This window comes from Neoarius graeffei, chromosome 3 (genome assembly GCF_027579695.1).
Source record: "Neoarius graeffei isolate fNeoGra1 chromosome 3, fNeoGra1.pri, whole genome shotgun sequence".
NCBI classification, from domain to species: domain Eukaryota; kingdom Metazoa; phylum Chordata; class Actinopteri; order Siluriformes; family Ariidae; genus Neoarius; species Neoarius graeffei.
Genome location: NC_083571.1, coordinates 41534151 through 41556259, shown reverse-complemented (window position 1 = coordinate 41556259; position 22109 = coordinate 41534151). Strand labels below are relative to the sequence as shown.

General features: G+C 44.1%; 1 protein-coding gene across 1 annotated transcript in view; it reads left to right on the top strand.

The window, feature by feature from the left end:
- Positions 1–22109, top strand: part of adgrb3 (adhesion G protein-coupled receptor B3) — a 722174-nt gene that overhangs the window by 366627 nt on the left and 333438 nt on the right. Inside the window, exon 11 of the mRNA XM_060916854.1 lies at positions 10572–10640. Coding sequence (XP_060772837.1) covers positions 10572–10640 — 69 coding nt within the window. The remainder of the gene's footprint in view (positions 1–10571; positions 10641–22109) is intronic.

Here is a 22109-nt window from a genome sequence, read left to right as displayed (position 1 = left end):
TTCCCTCTCACATTATATCCATCTGCTGCCTACTCACCTGACAGAATACTACGTCTACATCATGGATGCAGTGGAGGAGAATCAGCAAACTGCTCTTTTGGCACAAGGATGATTGTTAGAACACCAGCAGATTGAGTGAAATGGAAGTCTGTCTCTCCCATCTCACTGCTGCTATGTCACAGGCACTCAACACATCCCACATAATCTCATTCCATGACCAGATAAGTTTTCCAGGGAGATAGCTGAATGTAATGGCTTCTTGCTACAGTGTTCACCCTTCTTTGCAGCACAAATGGACACTACTGATCAGCAGAAAATTGTTCAGTTCATTAATCTGCTTATTGGAAAGGTGTTCAGTTGGGTTACTGCTGTGTGGGAGAAGGGCGGTGAGCCAATAACATCATATTAGCACTTTATCGAGCTGTTTAAATGGGTGTTTGATCACTGTCCAGAAGGCGTGGAAGTCGGAGGGAGGCTACTAACTATAAAGCAAGGGGAGAGTGGCTGAATACGCACTGGAGTTCCGTACACTTGCTGTGAAAAGTGGATGGAACGAACCGGCCCTGAAGGCCATATTTCATCAGGAACTTGATCCTCTCATCTTAACCAAGCTAGCAGGCTGTGATGAATAACAAACCCTGAACTCACTCTTTGACCTGTTGGTCAGACTGGATAAACTCCTCCGGAACAGTCAGTCACTGCAAGGCACCTCACTGAATGCTCTGGCCACAGCAACCCCAATGCCCATGGAGATCTCCAATACTAGAATGGCATGCTCCAAGCATGAGTGGAGGTGCAAGGAGGGGCTGTTTTTATTGTGGTGAAGCCAACCATCTGCTGGTCCACTGACTCACTCAGCCCAGAGATCCTAGGAGAACTGCTGGAACTGAGGGAACACTGAACACCACTACCGCTCTCTCAGCAAGTCCTCCTAAAATTCCTCCCTACCACTCATTCAAGACAAGATCAACTGTGAGCTACTGCTCACTTATGTATACCCCCGCTCTTGCTTATATCAGAATGCAAGCAATCGAAGGAATAGGACACTTATTATGACTGTTGATTTCAACAAATAATTAACCCTGAAACAAGTAAGTAAAGAGTAGTGTTCTCCCCAGGTATTTCAAATAGCATCCTGGTAAACTGTCATTTTGAAATGGCATTTTGCTTCTTGAAATAGCATCAAAATCCACCCTATGTGTTTCGTAAATACATTCAGTCAGTAAACAGGAAGTCGATGTGCAACAGACCTGGAAACGGTATACACAGTATAGAACCCCAAGCTGAAGCTTGGTACCAAGTAGTTACGATTTGTGGCTGCTGAGAAAAAGGGTGTTTCAGACGGACAGAAATATGGACATATGGATGGACGGACAGAGGTTAACCAGTATACCCCCCCTCTTTTGGAGCAGGGGTATAATAAATGTACTGTTAGTCTGTCAGAATCATCCCATGTTCTCTCCACCCTGAGTCAGGGGCTGCTGGCAACTTCTTGGACAGTGAGGTTGCCCAGAACCTCCAGATACCCATGCAAGAGCTCCTGTAGCCTGTGAGCATTAAAGCCATTGATGACAGACTCACTGGTGAAGGGCTCATCACTACACACACTCAGCTACTTGAACTTCAAGTCAATGCCCTGCACAGGGAAACCATCTCCTCCATCATTACCAAAACTCGAAACCAATGAGTCATTTTGAGATATTTCCATGGCTACAGCTCCACAACCCCCAGATTTCATGGCAAGACAAGGAGATTCTTCAGTGGTCCACATTTTGCCAACGACACTATCTATACCTGCATGAGCTCACCCTAGCCTCCACTTCTGCCTCAATATCAGTAGTTTCGTATGTATTCCAGAATGCTATCATGCACACCTAGAGGTCTTCAGTAAGGGAAAAGCCAGTGGGCTCCCTTTGCACTGGCTGTATGACCGTGCCATTGGCTTCCTCTGGGCACCATGCCTCTGCACTGTCACATCTACCCACTCGCCATCTCTGAGCAAAAAGCAATGGAGGAATACATACAGAAGCTGCTACAACAAGGGTACAGCCATCCCTCTACATCAACCGCATCAGCAGGGTTTTTCTTTATAACAAAGAAAGGAGGGGTCTCAGGCTCTGCATTGACTCCCATGACCTTAATCAAGTCACCGTGAAATATCCATATCCCTTACCTCTGGTCCCTTCTGCCCTGGAACAACTATGCTTAGCATGGATATTCATCCAACTAGACCTTAGAAGCACCTACAATCTGGTATGCATCCATGAGGGGGACAAATGGAAGATGCATTTTGCACCACCTCTGGCCACTTTGAGTAATGTGTGATGCCATATGGGCTAACTTGCATGCCCAGTGTTTTCCAGTGCTTAATAAGTGATGTGCTCAGGGGCATGCTTGGTCAATATGTCATTACTTACATTGATGACATTCTCATTTACGTACTTTCATCCAACTCAAGAATGCCTTTACCTCTGCTCCCATCCTCAAGCCCCCTGACCCCATGAAACCCTTCACTGTAGAAGTAAATGCCCCTGAGTCAAGGGTGGGGGCAGTACTTTCACAATGTTTTGGAAAGAAACCCAAGTTCCATCCAGTGGCATTCTTTCCAAAAAACCTCACACCTACTGAACAGAACAACAACATTGGCAAATGGGAACTCTTGGCCATCAAATTAGCACTGGAGGAGTGGAAACAGCACCTTACCACCCCAATGTTTTATCAATGTGCTCATGTGGGACATAGATAAGGAGCTGGCACAAGCACTACCCTATCATATTCTGGAAAACTGCCCCTCAGAACTGAAATATGTCCCACCACGTCTCTGAGGCCGACTTATCACATGGGCACATATTGCCCCAACCACAAGACTCCCTGGCAGCCACAGAAACTATTAGCTGCTTAAAGTGAAATACTGGTGGCCAAACATGCGCATAGACATAAACCAAATTATCACCTCTTGCTCTGCTTCTGCCTTGGCCAAAGTACCCTGGGCACTTCCAATAGGAAAGTTGATGCCACTATCCATGCCCCAGTGTCCTTGGTCCCACCTGGCTATTGGCTTCATCACAGACCTACCCAAATCTCAAAATCACACAATCATCATGGAGATCGACCATTTTTCCAAATCACTCAGATTCCTCCCCCTATCTGGCCTGCCTATGACTCTAGAAATGGGGAACTCATCTTTTCATGAGGTTTCCATTATTTTGACATTCCAGAGGACATAGTCAGTGACCGGGGCCCTCAGTTCACTTCAAGACTATGGTCCAAATTCACGGATAAACTGGGGGTATAAGTAAGCCTAAGTTATTACCCACAATCTAACAGCCAGGTAGGATGGGCCAACCAAGAGATCAGGTGCTTCCTGAGGGTGTTCTGTTTTGAAAATCAGAAGGATTGGACTCAGTTCCTACCCTGGGCAGAATATGCACAGAAAACATTCTGTGCATATTCTGCCCAGAATAAAACATTCAGCCACACAACTTGCACCTTTTCAGTGTGTGCTAGGATACTAACCTCCACTCTTTCCCTGGGATGACTCTCCCATGGATGTACCCACCATAGATCATGGGTTCACCTTGAACAGGTGGCCCAGAGGTACAAGCACTTTCTGGACAAACACAGAAGAGAAACACTTATAAGCAACCCCGGTGACTGAATATGGTTGTCCACAAAGGATACACAGGACTGCAATAACTGCAGAAAGTTAAGTGCCAAGTACATCAGCCCCTTCAAGGTTCTCCAGAGAATCAATGAAGTTTCATACAAGCTGGATCTTCCCCAACACTGCTGCCATTCACCCACCTTTCATGTCTCCTGTCTAAAACCTGCCATTCCAGGTCCCTTAGCCTGTAACACCCCAGTCACATCACCCCCTGCACCACTCAATCTGGAGGGACAGAGTGTACTTGGTGCATAATATCCTCAACTCTTGTCACAGGCAAGGGAGTCTCAAATACCTGGTGGATTGGGAGGGCTACAGCCCCGAAGAACACAGGTGGGTCTAAATGATGCTAAGAATTTTTTGTGTAATGAAAAAACAAAACAACACCAAAAAAAAAAAACCATGACAGATCATGCTACATGACAAAGTAGTGTGATGTCCAAAGTTTTATACTGTGATGATACCATTGCAGTTTTTTCTAAGATTTCTATTTATTATTTTAAAAAATCTCTTTATTAACAAATGTCACGTAATACTTGACCATTTATAGTTATATTAAATGTTGCAGAATGTTCACTAGACTGTCATGTCCACAGTTGCTCAAGACGCCAAAGCCCGGAGTTCACAGCAGCCTTTAAACATGACCTCCATGGACTACAATCCTCAACAAGCACTGCACCACCCCGCCTCTCTAGAATTCTCATCAGCACTACACCTGTTCCACATTTCCAACTAATCACCACTGATGACAAAAAGACTCTCATTCATTCAACTCATTGCAAATTACTGCTCAGCGTTTGATGCCTGACTTTACCGAATCCTTATTCTCTGTACTGATTTCCTGGCTCTAATTTCATTTCCCATAACTCTGATTCTGATTTCTGTTCTGCCTCTAATACTCTGTGCCTCACTTGACTCTTGCTTCATCTTCACTTTGCTAGCGGAGCATGATTTGGATTTGGTTGTCAGTTTGCTGAATAAACTGTCTCTCTCACACATTTATATCCATCTGCTGCCTGCTCACCTGACATAGACAAGTTAATTCCTGTTATAACTTACATTTTCATAGCTATAAATAGTTGTATCCTCAGCTGCACCTTTTTTTCCCTCTCTTGAAGACAAGAAATGCAGCTTGTTATGTTATCGCGAAACCAGAGAGCACAAAGTCCTCCATCCTGAAGACTTTTCTCTGTCATGAAGACTCATTCCATAAATGTTAATTCTATTTATAAATTCTTCTTCACCCATCCAGTGTGTTCTGGGCTGGGTCTCTTTCCTAGGATTTCTTGAGTAAATACAGCTGGCTAGCTGCTTCTCTGCCACACTGCTTTTGGTCATGGACCATTTAGAGTAGGCAGTTAGCCTAACTGCATGTCTTTGGACTGTGGGGTAAACTGGAGCACCCAGAGGAAACCCACAAAGACACAGGGAGAACATGCAAACTCCACACAGAAGTGTGACAGCAGCCTTGTCGGCTGCTGGGCTCGAACCCAGGACCTTCTTGCTGTGAGGCGACAGTGCTAACCACTACACCACCGTGACGCTCTATCTCTATAGGCAGCGCAGCTCTGTTAGGTACACAACATAATGCCTGATTACATAAACTACACAAGAAAATAAATAACTGGCTCAAAATGACTTGCACCAATGTTGACAGTAACATTATAATACAGTGCCCTCCATGATTATTGTCACCCCTTGTAAAGATTAGTAAAAAGGGTTAGAAAAAAATCAATTTTGGTGAAGTAATTATTTTGGTGAAGTAGCTTCATCTCTGCCCTGTGATGACCTGGCGACTTGTCCAGGGTGTACCCCGCTTTTCGCCCGTAGTCAGCTGGGATAGGCTCCAGCTTGCCTGCGACCCTGTAGAAGGATAAAGCGGCTAGAGATAATGAGATGAGATGAGATGAGATGAGAGCTTCATCTCTCACTGAAAAAAGAGAAAAATACAACCTTTAATTGAAATAAATTTATTCAGCGTAAAACAAATCCCTCATCAAGAAATTATTATTTTCAACAAAAAACATATGTGCCACTATTATTATCACCCCTGTATTTAATACTTTGTACAACCTCCTTTTGCCAGTAAAACAGCACCAAGTTTTCTCCTATAACATTTTATAAGGTTGGAGAATACAGAGATGGGCATCTGAGACCATGCCTCTTTACAGAATCTCTCCAGATCATCCAGGGTCCGAGGCACCCTCTTGTGCACTCTCCCCTTCAGCTCATTCCACAGGTTTTCAGTGAGGTTCAGGTCAGGGGATTGAGATGGCCATGGCAGAAGTCTGATTCTGTGGAGAAGCCATGGTCTAAATGTTAGAGTAGCAGCTTTGGGATCAAAAGGTCACCAGTTTAATTCCCTGGGCCAGCAGAAATGGCTTAAGTGCCCTTGAGCAAGACATCTAACCCCCAACTGCTCCCCGGGCTGCTCTGGGTAGGTTGTACATTGCTCCGGATAAACGCATCTGCTAAATGCCTGTAAGGTCAAGTGAGCTAACTGTTTTTGTGTTGCTTTGGACATGCTTCAGATCATTGTCCTGCTGGAAGCTCCAGTGACGACCCAGAGGCAGCCAGATTTTTATTTAAAACGTCCTGGGATTTCATGGAGTCCATGGTGCCATGTGCCTTAACAAGGTCCCAGGGCCTTTGGAGGAAAAATAGCCCCAAAACATCACAAAAATTCCACTATGTTTTACAGTTGGGACAGGGTTCTTTTCATCATAGCCGTCCTTCTGTTTATGTCAAACCCACCTTGAGTGTTTATTGCCACAAAGCTCAATTTTTTTTTTACATCAGACCATGGAACATGGTTCCAGTCAAAGTTGTAGAAGCATTTCACAAACTTCAGGTGTTTACATTTGTGCTTAATGGACAAAAGGTTCAGGGCGGCACGGTGGTGTAGTTGTTAGCACTGTCGCCTCATAGCAAGAAGGTCCGGGTTTGAGCCCCGTGGCCGGCGAGGGCCTTTCTGTGCAGAGTTTGCATGTTCTCCCCGTGTCCGCGTGGGTTTCCTCCGGGTGCTCCGGTTTCCCCCACAGTCCAAAGACATGCAGGTTAGGTTAACTGGTGACTCTAAATTGACCGTAGGTGTGAATGTGAGTGTGAATGGTTGTCTGTGTCTATGTGTCAGCCCTGTGATGACCTGGCGACTTGTCCAGGGTGTACCCCGTCTCTCGCCTGTAGTCAGCTGGGATAGGCTCCAGCTTGCCTGCGACCCTGTAGGACAGGATAAAGCGGCTAGAGATAATGAGATGAGATGACAAAAGGTTCCTCCTCCTCCCCATTATACCTTCCAAATAATCTGTTAACATGGAGGTGGAGTCTGATGGTGGTTTTGGAGACTTGGAAACCCCAAGATTTTAGCAGATCTCCCTGTGTGCAAACCATGTGGAGCAGTGCTCCATACTTAAGAGAATATGGTAATACATCAACCTGATTTTTGATGGTTTTCACGACTGCACGATGTCCGTACGAATGTGTACCACCATAGGGTATTCGATTGTAAGTGCAAGGCAATGTATCTCAAACACTTGGTCACCAGACAACAAAATTTATATCTTTTACTTATATAAGATAGATGGGTTTTTATCCAGCAGTTATTTTTAATTTGCTTTTTAAAAAATAGCATGGGATTATTTGCTAACATATTTTATGGAAAATTTTCATAAGTTTCATATAAAACTAGTTAAAAACTAGTTTGGACTACACACACACCTTTTTCCTCTCTTACCATCCTCCTCACTGAATGTAGGGGCAAAATAACTTGGGACCTCTTCCAGGCAAGTTTGTAACACATCCAGTTGGTGTCCACTTTATTATTTCCCTAACAGTAGAAATGGGCATTTTTAGGTGAGTAGCCTTTTTTTTTATAACCTCTCCCTGACTTCTGAAAGTCAACACACTTTTCCCTCATTTGGTTTGTGTGTTCTCTTATCTTTCCCATGTTGATGGATGACTAGGGAAATTTGGTTTGTGTCACCACATTTGTTCCCCAGTTAATCAGGAAGTCATAGATTACAGCTTGAAAGTTTCTACACACTCCAATCAACTCAAAAATATATGATTTACAGTGGTGCTTGAAAGTTTGTGAACCCTGTAGAATTTTCTATATTTCTGCATAAATATGACCTAAAGCATCAGATTTTCACACAAGTCCTAAAAGTAGATAAAGAGAACCCAGTTAAACAAATGAGACAAAAATATTATACTTGGTCATTTATTTATTGAGGAAAATGATCCAATATTACATATCTGTGAGTGGCAAAAGTATGTGAACCTTTTTTTTTTTTTCCAGTATCTGGTGTGACACCCCTGTGGGCCCCTGTGCAGCAATAACTGGAGCTAAACATTTCCAGTAACTGTTGATCAGTCCTGCACACCAGCTTGGAGAAATTTTAGCCCATTCCTCCAAACAGAACATCTTCAACTCTAGGATGTTGGTGGGTTTCCTCACATAGACTGCTCGCTTCAGGTCCTTCCACAACATTTCAATTGGATTAAGGCCAGGACTTTGACTTGGCCATTCCAAAACATTGTTTAAAGAAGATTAAAGTTTTTCTTTGGTAGAACAACTTGTGTGCTTAGGGTCGTTGTCTTGCTGCATGACCCACCTTCTCTTGAGATTCAGTTCATGGACAGATATCCTGATATTTTCCTTTAGAATTCGCTGGTATAATTCAGAATTCATTGTTCCATCAATGATGGCAAGCCATCCTGGCCCAGATGCAGCAAAACAGGCCCAAACCATGATACTACCACCACTATTTTTCACAGGTGCGATAAGGTTCTTATGCTGGAATGCAGTGTTTTCCTTTCTCCAAACATGACGCTTCTCATTTAAACCAAAAAGTTCTATTTTGGTCTCATCCATCCACAAAACATTTTTCTAACAGCCTTCTGGCTTGTCCACATGATCTTTAGCAAACTGCAGACGAGCAGCAATGTTCTTTTTGGAAAGCAGTGCCTTTCTCCTTGCAACCCTGCCATGCACACCATTGTTGTTCAGTGTTTTCCTGATGGAGGACTCATGAACATTAACATTAGCCAATGTGAGAGAGGCCTTCAGTTGCTTAGAAGTTACCCTGGACTCCTTTGTGACCTCACTGACTATTACACGCCTTGCTCTTGGAGTGATCTTTGTTGGTTGACTACTCCTGGGGAGGGTAACAATGGTCTTGAATTTCTTCCATTTGTACACAATCTGTCTGACTGTGGATTGGTGGAGTCCAAATTCTTTAGAGATGGTTTTGTCACCTTTTCCAGCCTGATGAGCATCATCAACGCTTTTTCTGAGGCCCTCAGAAATCTCCTTTGTTCGTGCCATGATACACTTCCACAAACATTTGTGAAGATCAGACTTTGATAGATGCCTGTTCTTTAAATAAAACAGGGTGCTCACTCGCACTTGATTGTCATCCCATTGATTGAAAACACCTGACTCTAATTTCACCTTCAAATTAACTGCTAATCCTAGAGGTTCACATACTTTTGCCACTCACAGATATGTAATATTGGCTCATTTTCCTCAATAAATAAATGACCAAGTATAATAATTTTGTCTCATTTGTTTAACTGGATTCTCCTTATCTACTTTTAGGACTTGTGTGAAAATCTGACGATGTTTTAGGTTATATTTATGCAGAAATATAGTAAATTCTAAAGGGTTCATAAACTTTCAAGCACCACTGTAAATGGGGAAAATGCTTCAGTTACATTGTGTTCATGACCATTTTCAGGGCTGTCAAAAATGGCACGTGTTTTTGTTGAAAATAATCATTTCTTGATGAGGGATTTGTTTTTCTCTGAATAAATGTATTTAAATTAATGGTTGTTTTTTTCTCAGTGAGAGATGACGCTGCTTCACAAAACTGTTGATTTTTTTTTGTCTAACCCTATCGAAAAATGTCCTAATTTTTACAAGGGGTGCCAAAAACCATGGAAGGCACTGTGCACTCTTTCTTCCTGAAGAGCTTTTGGGATTTCAGCAGCATGCCACTGCTACTGATAAGAGAATCCCACAGTCTCTATGTCTGTGCAGTAAGATAATCTTAATCTATTGCCTTGTCATAAGGGCTCCCAAGGGCACTGCTATAACAACAACAACTAATTTAGAGAATGTCTGTTTTCTCATGCCTGTATGAATGTATGCTTTGAAAAGACTTCTCACAGAGATATGACTCCTTTCTGCATACACCCATCCTATTTGTGTGCACTCATGCAGTGTTTACTTGGACACACTACCACCAGAGAGACTGCAAGTGCTCAAGTGGAAAACAAAGGCACCCGTGCAGAGACGCAGCCTCTTCAGAATGGATAACGAGACATACACACACAATATATATATATATATATATATATATATATATATATATATATATACACACACACTTTCTCTTCTTATATAAACGATTGTACCAGCATGCTAACACTTAGTGTTAGCTTCAAGAATGCACCCATAATGCTCCTGAATTTAGTGCTCACATCTGTACTTGAGAAAGATCAACCACAAGCAGAAACTCCCAGGTGCATTTTGATACTGACACTGCCTGACAGATTCATTTCTCCACAAATCACTGGTGTGGCTTTTCTCCACTATTACCCAAGATGGCATCTGTTTAGACTGCGGGAGAGATGCTTCCTTTCGCTTGTGTGTGTTTTTGTTCAGAGAGCACCTGCAGGAGAGGAGGTTGTGCTAATGTTAGTTGGGGCAGACAAAATTAGCTGATGCTATTCTATCCAGAATTAGATAATTCTATGTACATATACTTTTCATTTTATAATAAGAAATTGCATTATCTTCCATGGAAAAAAAAAAAAGTTGATTATTGAACTGAAAAGTGATAGTGATTTATTTTAAAGTGCAGACCTGTTGTAAAATTGATTCTTTTTCTCCATCCCTATACAGAACTTTTTTCAGATCATCAGTAATCTACTGGAGGAAGAGAACCGGGAAAAATGGGAAGATGCCCAGCAGGTGAACATGGTGTTAATACAGAAAAACACACTGAACCTCATATATACACTGTACTGATCCCCCACCATCATGAGTATATCCTCTAGCCAATTATTTCGCATTCAGCTCCATTACAGTAACATCACATGTAGGTTCAGTGTGTGGTCAAGGATCTCTACCTTTAAATGTAGTGTGCAAATCAATTGTCACATGCATCATAACACCACCAGAAAAGAGCCAGGAACTGCAATGCTCACTAAATCCACATGGTGGCAGTAACAGTGGCATGTCCAGCTAAAAGGCTCACTGATTATGTACCATCTCTCTCTCTCTCTCGCTGCAACACAGTCTTAAATGAGCTGCAAGAATTTGAACATAACCGTTTTTTGTCAACAAGGTTTCAGGTTTGTCAAAACTCCTTTTTCTTTATCAATAATGGAGTTTACACGAAGCACAGTCAAGCTCAGATTCTAAGTTCGGGGGGGGGGGGAGGGATGTTTTTTTGTTTGTTTTTATGGGGAGAGGGCTTTTCTGTCTCTAGATAATAGTGCACACCTGTCTCTCTACATCAAAGCACTGGAGCAAAGAGAATGGCAGGTTTACTGGTTGCTGGCTAGTTATTAAATGTTGTTTCTCACAGTGCATACAAATCTGTCACATCTTCCTGTATTTGTTAGCATGCAAGGCTCAGACATGGATTTTTCATTCATGAGGCTTTACTCTGGATAATAAAATAAAAAGGCAAACATTTAATTTGTTTGATTTTGAAAACATACATATAAATGGTACCTTGGATTATATGTACACCGGAAATCCACCAAGATTCTGTGTCCGTACTGAGAGGACATCTGTCTTGGTCATTTCCCCGAATACATCTTCCTATGGCATATCACTAGCCTTGTTGCCATGGAGATACAAAGATAATGCTTGAGAGAGCCAATGGCCTTCTCTGACCATGATCAGACTGACGGTTCTGCACTGCTTAGCAGCATAAGGTGTCTTAATTTTTGATTGTCACAATTAACTCATTGTGAGCAGGGTCACAATGAGCAATTTTAGTCCAGAACACAATACAGTATTTAACACAGGCTATGCTTCCTTCATGTAGGCAAAAAAAAAAACCACACATCTTGCAAACGACTATAAACATACAACAATCAACTGATAAGTGATTATCTACTGCTGGCCTGTTTTCAACATCTGCCCACAGAGTATCTGATTTTTTTACTTTTACACCAAATGCTTCATAATCTTTAAGGATGCAATTTGATTGGCTGTCTGCACGTCCATGTATACATTCTTCCACAAATACATATAGTACCAGTTAAGTTTGAAACACTGTCTAATTTAATGTGGGTTTTTTTCTTTATTTTATGAACTAAAAGACGACAATAAGCAAACAATCCAAATCGGTGAGCAGAGATCAAAAACAGTAAACAAGCAAAAGGTGGGGAGATGGCACAAACAGATTAGCACAGGGAAAGACGGAAGCATGAAAAAAAAGGAAAACAGGAGCTAAGGCTCTGTAATGTGTATGTAATGTAGCGCAATACTTCACAGTGAGCGCATGTTTTCAGAGTCTTTATATAGGTGCACTGATTACGCCTTCATCTTATGCAGGTGTGCATAGTGTAGCCCATCCTATTACCATTCAAATAAATAAGAGGACCAAAGTGGGTTCGCGCTAAGTTATAGCAAATATTGGTACCTGTCAATGTAATTATCCTAAAGCGAGTGGAGTCTGACAAGTAATATACGGAATTTTCAAAAGGAAAAATATTTATTCAGAACACCAGGTGCATACTCAATAGCAACATAAATTGTTGTCTGTGACCAATGTTCAAAAGGGTAATAAAAAAAAGGAAAAATCCCAACCAATACAATACAAACAACACTTATGTTACCCCTGTGTAAACCAGCAGAAATAAAATAACCAAGGATGTTACACACTAGTTGCGTTCATAAATTTCCCCGTAACAAATAGTAAGTACCCCTTTAACCAAACAAAAGGCTTCCCCTTTACAAGTAAATCCGTCACACGGTCGCCCCACTATAACTGTAAACTAAACAAATGTTTCCCCAAGCACTCAGAGAAACCGCGACGCTTACTTCACACTTTTAGTTACAATCACACAAATGCACCGGTGCACCAAAAGAAAAAACAAAAGAAAAAGCCGGCTATGAAAATAACAAACGTTGCAGGCCTGTTGTGTCTCACTAGTTTTGTTTCCCTCCAAAAGTCTGTTGTTACTCACGACACCCAGCGAGCTGTAGCGGGATGATTTTTATGTTGTCGCATATCGCCCATGCAACCATCCGACACGAAGCGCGAGCCTCCCTCGTGGCCCGGATGAACCACTGACGTTACCCGGGTCGTCAGTGGCGCTATCCGGGGCGCGTTGATCCCTCGATGGTTACCTGGTGGAACCTCAGACGTGCCTGGTAGTCTGAGGCGCTAACCAAGCAACGTTCGCTGTCTTCTTTGTCTAACTATAGCCAACAACGGCTGCGTGACTATGCACTTCTCTTTTTATAACTAGCTGCTGGCACAACTCATGTGCGTTGCCTTAACTCGGTGTCCACCTCGCAATGTTTACAACTAGTTGATGCCCGGTATAAAATCAAGCCTCCCCAAACTCGGATGGCTTGGTTCATCAACAATAAACTGTTACAAATTATCAGTAACTGAGTAAATAATGAAATATTTCTCAAACTTTAGCCTTCTCCAAGCAGCTTGCCCGGAGCTCCCCTTTGTTCTTTCCCCTTTTTTTCATTTCCCCCCCTTTCTCCCTCCCCCTCAAGTCCCGCGATAACTTCATGAACTCACGTATACAGTATTTCCCCTTTACTCTCTGATGGAACATCTCTCATTAAATCTTATCTAGGTGCTTTCACAATGTTTTAACAGAAATAAAAAAACAAAAATACAAATATTCTGCTCATCATAAATTTTACCACCATTTATTACTGACAATAAATTGACATGCTAAGATGCAGTCACGTGACTCGGAGATGGCATCCGGGTTACACCCTCCCCCTTCAAATGGTCTGTATGTCCCCATCAGACTGTTGAAACAATACGAATCATCAAACATGCAGCCTTGGGGCTGTGCCCCTCTTTGTTGATCAATACCCGTAGACCCTTATGCTGAATAACTAAAGGGCGAGTTGAAGGTTCCCCCAACTCATCATAGGTAAACCGCAGCACAGGCTTTGTGTGTCGCCTCTCTCTCAGGGCAGGCTGTTTTACACCTTGACTGTCAACAGATACAATGACACTGTCTGTATCATCGGTAGCACCTTCTAGCGGCTCTAAGTGAGCTTGTTGCCCATCCACATCATCACTGTCCAGTACCACCCCAGTATCTGCTTCTCTGATAGGGGAACTCTTATCTCCGCTATTATCAAACTCTCTACTCTCTGTAGCAGGTTGTGTTGGCGGAGGGGAGGGTACTTCCAACACATCTTGGTCTCTGCTTTCTATGCCCACAGCTCCTTCAAGAGGTGGGGTGAGGTAAGGCTCTAAACTCACACTCGCTCCAGGGGCATAATAATCATCACTATCAGAGGAACTGGACTCATGGTCAGTGTGTTGTGGGCGGTGACTATTTTGTGTTGCCCTGTGTTTGCGCCGTGTAGACACCCCCTTGTTGGCTGGCCCCGGTGCCTCATTGCCATTAGTCTGTGGATAGGGCAATCGTACTAACTCGCCAATGGGTAATAAATGATCTCTATGTAGAGTTTTCACTGCCCCTGTTCCCATTTCTGGTCGCACCCGATAAACGGGTAAGTTTGGCAACTTATCAAGGACTACATAGGGCAGTGAAGCCCATTTGTCTTTCAGCTTCTGCCTCCCAGTTCCCCCTAATGCACGCACAAGTACTCTGTCCCCCTTTTCCAGAGCCTGATGTCGTAAAGTTAGGTCATAAGCCCTTTTGTTCTTTTGATGGTTCTTTGTGGAGGCTTCCATGGCCAACTGGTATGCAGTTTTGAGGTCACGCCTCAGGTTGTCAACATACTTCGGGTGAGTGACCGCCTCCTCACTGTCTAGCACTGCCTGAAAACACACATCTATGGGCAGGCGGGCCTCTCTCCCGAACATTAGAAAATAAGGGGAGTAACCTGTGGCATCATTTTGGGTGCAGTTGTATGCGTGCACAAGCGTGGCTATTTGTTGGCTCCATCTTTGTTTCTTTCCAGGATCTAGAGTACCCAACATGGACAGCAAAGTACGGTTAAACCTCTCAGGTTGAGGGTCCCCCTGAGGATGGTAAGGAGTCGTTCTAGACTTTCGGATCCCCAACACTCTGAGCATCTCTTTGATCAATCGGCTCTCAAAATCCCTCCCTTGATCGGAATGGATCCGAGCGGGCAAACCATAATTGACAAAGAACTTCTCAACCAATATTCGTGCGACCGTAGGTGCCTTCTGATCCCGAGTTGCATAGGCTTGTGCATATCTTGTAAAGTGGTCTGTCACTACTAAAACATTTGCAATTCCGCGGGAATCTGGCTCGATCGATAAAAAATCAATGCAAACCAGCTCGAGTGGTCCACTACTGGTAAGCTGATTTAAGGGAGCCACACGTCCAGGGAGAGTCTTCCTAGCTACACATCTGCCGCAATTTTTTATGTAGTTGGCGATGTCATTTGCCATCTTAGGCCAGAAAAATATTTCCCTCATCAGTTCAACGACACGTTCAATGCCCAAGTGGCCTCCATCATCATGTAGTGACTTAAGGGCAGGGACTCTCAACTGCTTGGGTAGCACGAACTGGGAGATCTTCTTCCCTAATTTCCTGACAGTGTTTCGATATAGCACCCCATTCTTGATAACGAGACGTGGCCACTCTCTTCGTAAGGCACCAAGTTCTGGCGAGTCATGTGGGGAGGCACTTTTACGTCCTGCTAGCAGGGCTCGTTTCATTTTAGTGATAGTGTCATCTCCATCCTGTGCCCCACGCAACTCTGCTAAACTAAAGGGCTCTAAATTCCTTTCGTTGACCTGGACTGTGTGAACATACGCCTTCGGAACGCACTGGGGTGGTGCACCCAACTGATCAATGCATCGTGTTGCGGGGTCACGGAGCAAGGGGGCATGAATGGGCTTACAAATGGCTTTCACCCCAGCAGGGGAGATACACTCAACCTCACCGGCTACATTTCGGGATAAAAGGTCAGCATCAACATTTTCACGGCCTGGTCTGTATTGTATGCTGAAATCATATACAGACAAGGCCGCCAACCACCTATGGCCACAGGCATTCAATTTGGCACTAGTCAGGACGTAAGTTAGTGGATTATTGTCGGTGCGTACAGTAAAACGAAGGCCATAAAGGTAGTCGTGAAATTTATCGACTACCGCCCACTTCAGCGCTAGAAATTCGAGTTGATGGACTGGGTAGTTGCGTTCTGATCCACTGAGCTTTCTGCTTTCAAATGCTACTGGTCGCAACCCTTCTGGGTATTCTTGGTTGAGCACAGCTCCCAGGCCATCAAAACTGGCGTCCACATGCAGTATGTAAGGGCGTGTTGGGTCAGCGAATGCTAAAACTGGGGCCTGAAGCAAGCAAGTCTTAATTTTTTGGAATGCCTCTGTACAGGCAGGAGTCCATCGGTCTCCAAACGGCTCGGTCTTGCTCAAGTAAAGTTTTCCCTGTTCATTTTGTTTTGGTCGCCCCCTTCGGGGGGGTTCATAACCTCTCGTCAAATCAGTCAGGGGGCGTACAATTGCCGAGTAGTTAGCGATAAACCGTCTGTAATAACCACAGAACCCTAAAAATGACTGCAACGTCTTTAAGTTTGTGGGCTGTGGCCACTGGGACACCGCAGTAATCTTGTCTGGGTCTGTTGAGACCCCATCTTCAGACACAATGTGTCCAACATACTTAACGCAGGTACGAAAGAACTGACACTTATCAATGGACACTTTCAGACCAAATTCTTCCAGGCGGTCCAAAACTTTAAGCAATCGCTCTTCGTGCTCTTCAAGGGTGCGGCTGAACACGATTACATCGTCCAGATATACCAGGCACTGTAACAGATGCATATCTCCCACTGCTTTCTCCATCAAACGTTGGAACGTTGCAGGAGCACCCATGATGCCCTGCAGCATTCGTTCAAATTGATAGAAACCCAGTGGGCAGATAAAAGCTGTCTTCTCCTTGTCCTCTTCAGACATAGGAATCTGGTAATAACCGCTTCTCAAATCTAAAACGGAAAACCACTTGCTCCCGGATAGGCAGTCGAGTGCATCATCTATCCTGGGCACGGTGTACTGATCAGGAATAGTGCGGGTGTTTAGGGTTCTGTAATCAATACACATGCGAACTTTGCCACTCTTTTTCCTTGCCACGACGATGGGCGATGCGTATGGGCTACGTGATTCCCTAATTATTCCGGCCGCCAACAACTCCTGTAAATGGCGCCGTACATCATCAATATCCCCTGGAGCAATGCGTCGGGACCGTTCTCTAAAAGGTCTGCAGTCTGTCAGCCTAATGCGGTGCTCCACGTCTTTTGCCAACCCCACATCCCATTCCTCCATGGAGAACACTTTGGTCCTTTCAGCTAACTTCTGAGCCAGTCTGTCTTGCCATATCTGGGGTAACGGGGAGTTGCCAAAATCAAACAGAGCTGGATCAATGGCATCCTGAGTTGATGGAGCCTGGGCAAGACCAGTTACCACGTCTGCTTTATGGATCTGAGCGATGACTGTCCCTTTGGGAATGGATTTTGTTTTCAGTGAGACATTCTGTAGGAGAACTTTACAATGGTCTTTATCCAGGTCAGTTGGTAACAACACACAAGGAGGTAAGGCCACTCCCTGTGGCAATGCATTCGAGCTATCTACAACCAGTATGCCCGGAGTTCCTGCACCGTCGATCGTGGCCTTGCCAACAGCTAGACAGGATTCCCCAGGTGTCAAGGTAAGTGGCCCTGGGCCTACCCACTTCACCTGTCCCACATGATCAGCCGTAAGACTTTTCATGGGTTCGTAGCTCGGTGTTGGGAGACCAGCAGTCACTCTCCAGGTTGTCGCGGGGTGACGGCCACTTGATCTGATACATGCCACACGTTCATGGCGGAATGCCCTCGCATTGGTACCTATGATCACGGGTACTTGGTCTGGCCCTTGAGGGTCAGGACAAACCAATGCTAAGACTGTCTGGGTAAGGCAATTGCCCTCATCATCTTCAATCTGCAGAGAGACTGCCATATAACCCAGGTATGGGTAGCTGCTGTCACTTAAACCCCAGATACACAAACTAGAAATGGGCTGAATGGTAAGATGAGACAAATGTTCATGGTACCACTTCTCAAAAATAATAGTAACCGTGGACCTGCTATCCATTAGAGCCATGCATGCCTGTCCCTCTATCTTCACAGGACTCAGAGATGGTTTTCCCACCAACCCATCAGGAAGGATGGAGGCGACTGGGGTCTCCACGTGACTTTTCTTTGCAGGGCAATGTGTATCTGCAGAGGCGGGTTGGTTCTGGGAAAAGTCATGGTCTTCACCCTTTTGCTTACGCAAATTGCGAATAAGTCGAGTGATGACTTTAGCGGAGTCTTCTTCAGCATTGCACCGAGTGGCTATATGTCCATCCTGCCCGCAGCGATAGCAAAAATACTCTCCTAACCCACTAGGAGGCTGCGCCCTCCTACTGCTAGCAGGCACTGGTTTGCTATAAGAGCTACCCGCACCCTGGGGCTTCCATTCTGGGGTTGTACTGAAGGGCATACTTCGGTGGTTCACAGCCATAATCTGTAATTGTTGCTGTAGGTCAGATACCTGTCTTTGTAATGCCCGCACCTCACTGTCGTTGTCCATTTGATTACTGGGTGGAGCTACGGTAGTCTCTGTCTCCCTGCTGGGAGCTGAGTGTCTTGCTTCGTTAGCTGTCAGCTTCGCAACCACCACTCTGAGCTTATCCAGTTCGGCTCGGAGCTTAGCTGCATCTGTGGAACTCAGCGGCTCATCATCATTTGTTCTAACCTGCCGTATTGTGGCTTTGGGGTTCGGGGGTGGTGACTTCTGTCTCACTGACTGCTGATCTTCCTCTTCCCGGATTTCAGTTAGCAGCTGTAAAAATGAAGGGGGTGAGTCCTTGCGCTCACGGAGGCGTAGTTGTACCAGCATAAGGTCTGACTCAATTGCCCCTCGTAGAAGTTGTTCAATACGCACCCGATCTCTCTGGCTAGCTGCTACACCACCCCTAAAAACAACCTTAGTTAATGCATGTTCAATGCGGCGCAGAAAGTCTGACAATCGCTCTCCTTGATTTTGGCGAAGTGATCTAAATGTATAATACAGGTCCTCTCCGGATACAGAAGAGCCAAAGGCCCGCTCCATGGCCTCTAGATAGTCTTTGGGTGTTGCTTGAGGGTCACTAGACCTAACCGCTTGAGCTATCTCTAATGCAGGGCCTTTTAAGCTCTCAATGATGCGTTTGTGTTTTTCGCCAACAGAGCACTCACATTCATCCACCATCAAATGGGCCTGCATCAGCCAAGTGTCGAGGGTTTCTTCCCCAGCTAGGGTTGGGGCGTTTCCTGAGAAAGCTCGTAACCTCCGAAAAGCAGTGTTCTCAGGTACTACCGGTCGTTGTGTTTTCTCTAAAATATCCCCTATGGACTTTAGGAACTGCTGCTCGGTTGTGAGTGGTGGTGATGCAGTCTGCTGTACAGGCTTTGGGGTCACACTTTCTTCTTCTTCTGAACCGGGCACACTGAGTGTCCAAGGCTCCCCTCCTGTGCTAGGTACCACATCTAGTGGAATTGCTTTTATATTCACCACCTCACTACAAGCACACAGTACCACTAATCCATTAGTTTGGGGATCGAACATTTTTCCCTTCACTTTAACCCGACCAAGGCGTTTAATTGAATTGAGAGTTTCTTCCAATGTGTCATTGCTGACATCAGCTAAGACACGACGGACTACCAAGGCATGTTTGGGGTCTAGCCCCTCCCCCTTACACCAATTGACCAAAAAAGACATTGCTACTGGTAAGTTATTATATTAAACTAAACTACTCCACTCACTTATTACGTTAACCACCAGCTTAAATACTATACCCACTGCTAGATAAATCCCATCCTCGTCGCCATTTTATGTAGCCCATCCTATTACCATTCAAATAAATAAGAGGACCAAAGTGGGTTCGCGCTAAGTTATAGCAAATATTGGTACCTGTCAATGTAATTATCCTAAAGCGAGTGGAGTCTGACAAGTAATATACGGAATTTTCAAAAGGAAAAATATTTATTCAGAACACCAGGTGCATACTCAATAGCAACATAAATTGTTGTCTGTGACCAATGTTCAAAAGGGTAATAAAAAAAAGGAAAAATCCCAACCAATACAATACAAACAACACTTATGTTACCCCTGTGTAAACCAGCAGAAATAAAATAACCAAGGATGTTACACACTAGTTGCGTTCATAAATTTCCCCGTAACAAATAGTAAGTACCCCTTTAACCAAACAAAAGGCTTCCCCTTTACAAGTAAATCCGTCACACGGTCGCCCCACTATAACTGTAAACTAAACAAATGTTTCCCCAAGCACTCAGAGAAACCGCGACGCTTACTTCACACTTTTAGTTACAATCACACAAATGCACCGGTGCACCAAAAGAAAAAGCCGGCTATGAAAATAACAAACGTTGCAGGCCTGTTGTGTCTCACTAGTTTTGTTTCCCTCCAAAAGTCTGTTGTTACTCACGACACCCAGCGAGCTGTAGCGGGATGATTTTTATGTTGTCGCATATCGCCCATGCAACCATCCGACACGAAGCGCGAGCCTCCCTCGTGGCCCGGATGAACCACTGACGTTACCCGGGTCGTCAGTGGCGCTATCCGGGGCGCGTTGATCCCTCGATGGTTACCTGGTGGAACCTCAGACGTGCCTGGTAGTCTGAGGCGCTAACCAAGCAACGTTCGCTGTCTTCTTTGTCTAACTATAGCCAACAACGGCTGCGTGACTATGCACTTCTCTTTTTATAACTAGCTGCTGGCACAACTCATGTGCGTTGCCTTAACTCGGTGTCCACCTTGCAATGTTTACAACTAGTTGATGCCCGGTATAAAATCAAGCCTCCCCAAACTCGGATGGCTTGGTTCATCAACAATAAACTGTTACAAATTATCAGTAACTGAGTAAATAATGAAATATTTCTCAAACTTTAGCCTTCTCCAAGCAGCTTGCCCGGAGCTCCCCTTTGTTCTTTCCCCTTTTTTTCATTTCCCCCCCTTTCTCCCTCCCCCTCAAGTCCCGCGATAACTTCATGAACTCACGTATACAGTATTTCCCCTTTACTCTCTGATGGAACATCTCTCATTAAATCTTATCTAGGTGCTTTCACAATGTTTTAACAGAAATAAAAAAACAAAAATACAAATATTCTGCTCATCATAAATTTTACCACCATTTATTACTGACAATAAATTGACATGCTAAGATGCAGTCACGTGACTCGGAGATGGCATCCGGGTTACAATAGTTAATGGCGCGCGTGCAAGAGTCCGCTCACCACGTGGTCCGGAACATACCCTAGAGTGCGGCTGATGCACGCACCACAGCGTGCAGGTGTGACAGAAAGATAATAGGTTTTGGAATTTTGAAAAAAGTCTTATGATGGCAGAGATACTGTGATTGTAATAAAAATAAATAAGGGTAATTGCACTCTGACACTTCAAAACTGCTATCAGTGAAAAGGATAAAAGACTAAGGACAACTGATAAAGTCAAACAACAGGCTAAACACAAGCTTGACACTTACTGTGCAGCAGTGAGCTTTTTGAGATGGCGCTTCGGACTTCTGTTTCCAGATTGTAGGAACTGCTCCGCGAACCAGACGTTGCTCAGATCCTTCTACGTGAATTTGCCTGACAAATTTATCTTCTTCAAAATGTATGGAGCAGACACCAAACCGTCCTGTTGGTTTGGAGTTAGCTGTCTTTGTCCGTACAAATCGAACCCATTCATTCCATAAATGTCCTGCCGACTTTGGGCTATAATGGATCAAAATTAAGCTTTTTTTTTTTCATTTTTGGCTATACTTGAACAGCCTTGAATGGCATCTCTTAGAAGGAATGCTTTGGTTTTAGTTTTGTTGTGGAATATATATTTAAACACGTTAAAAACATGCTATGCTTTGCAAAGCAGACAAAGCCAGATATGCCACAAACTTTCAAACGTGACGTCACTTCCTTTGAATTAACAGTAACTTACCAGGAATGCATTCTTGTAATGGCAGACTCAAAGAGCCAAATTTTACCGGCTAAAGAGAACACGTTACCAGTCTCGTATTAAAATACAAGTTAAACAGTAAGCTATTTAACATGTTACGTGCGGCTCAAAAACGTAACAACACCAAAAAAAAAAATACCCAAAAACCAAATTCAAAATACCATGGGTCTTTTATTAAAACACTTGCAAGATCACAATCACAGAAAACCAACCGCACACAACAAGCGGCCAAC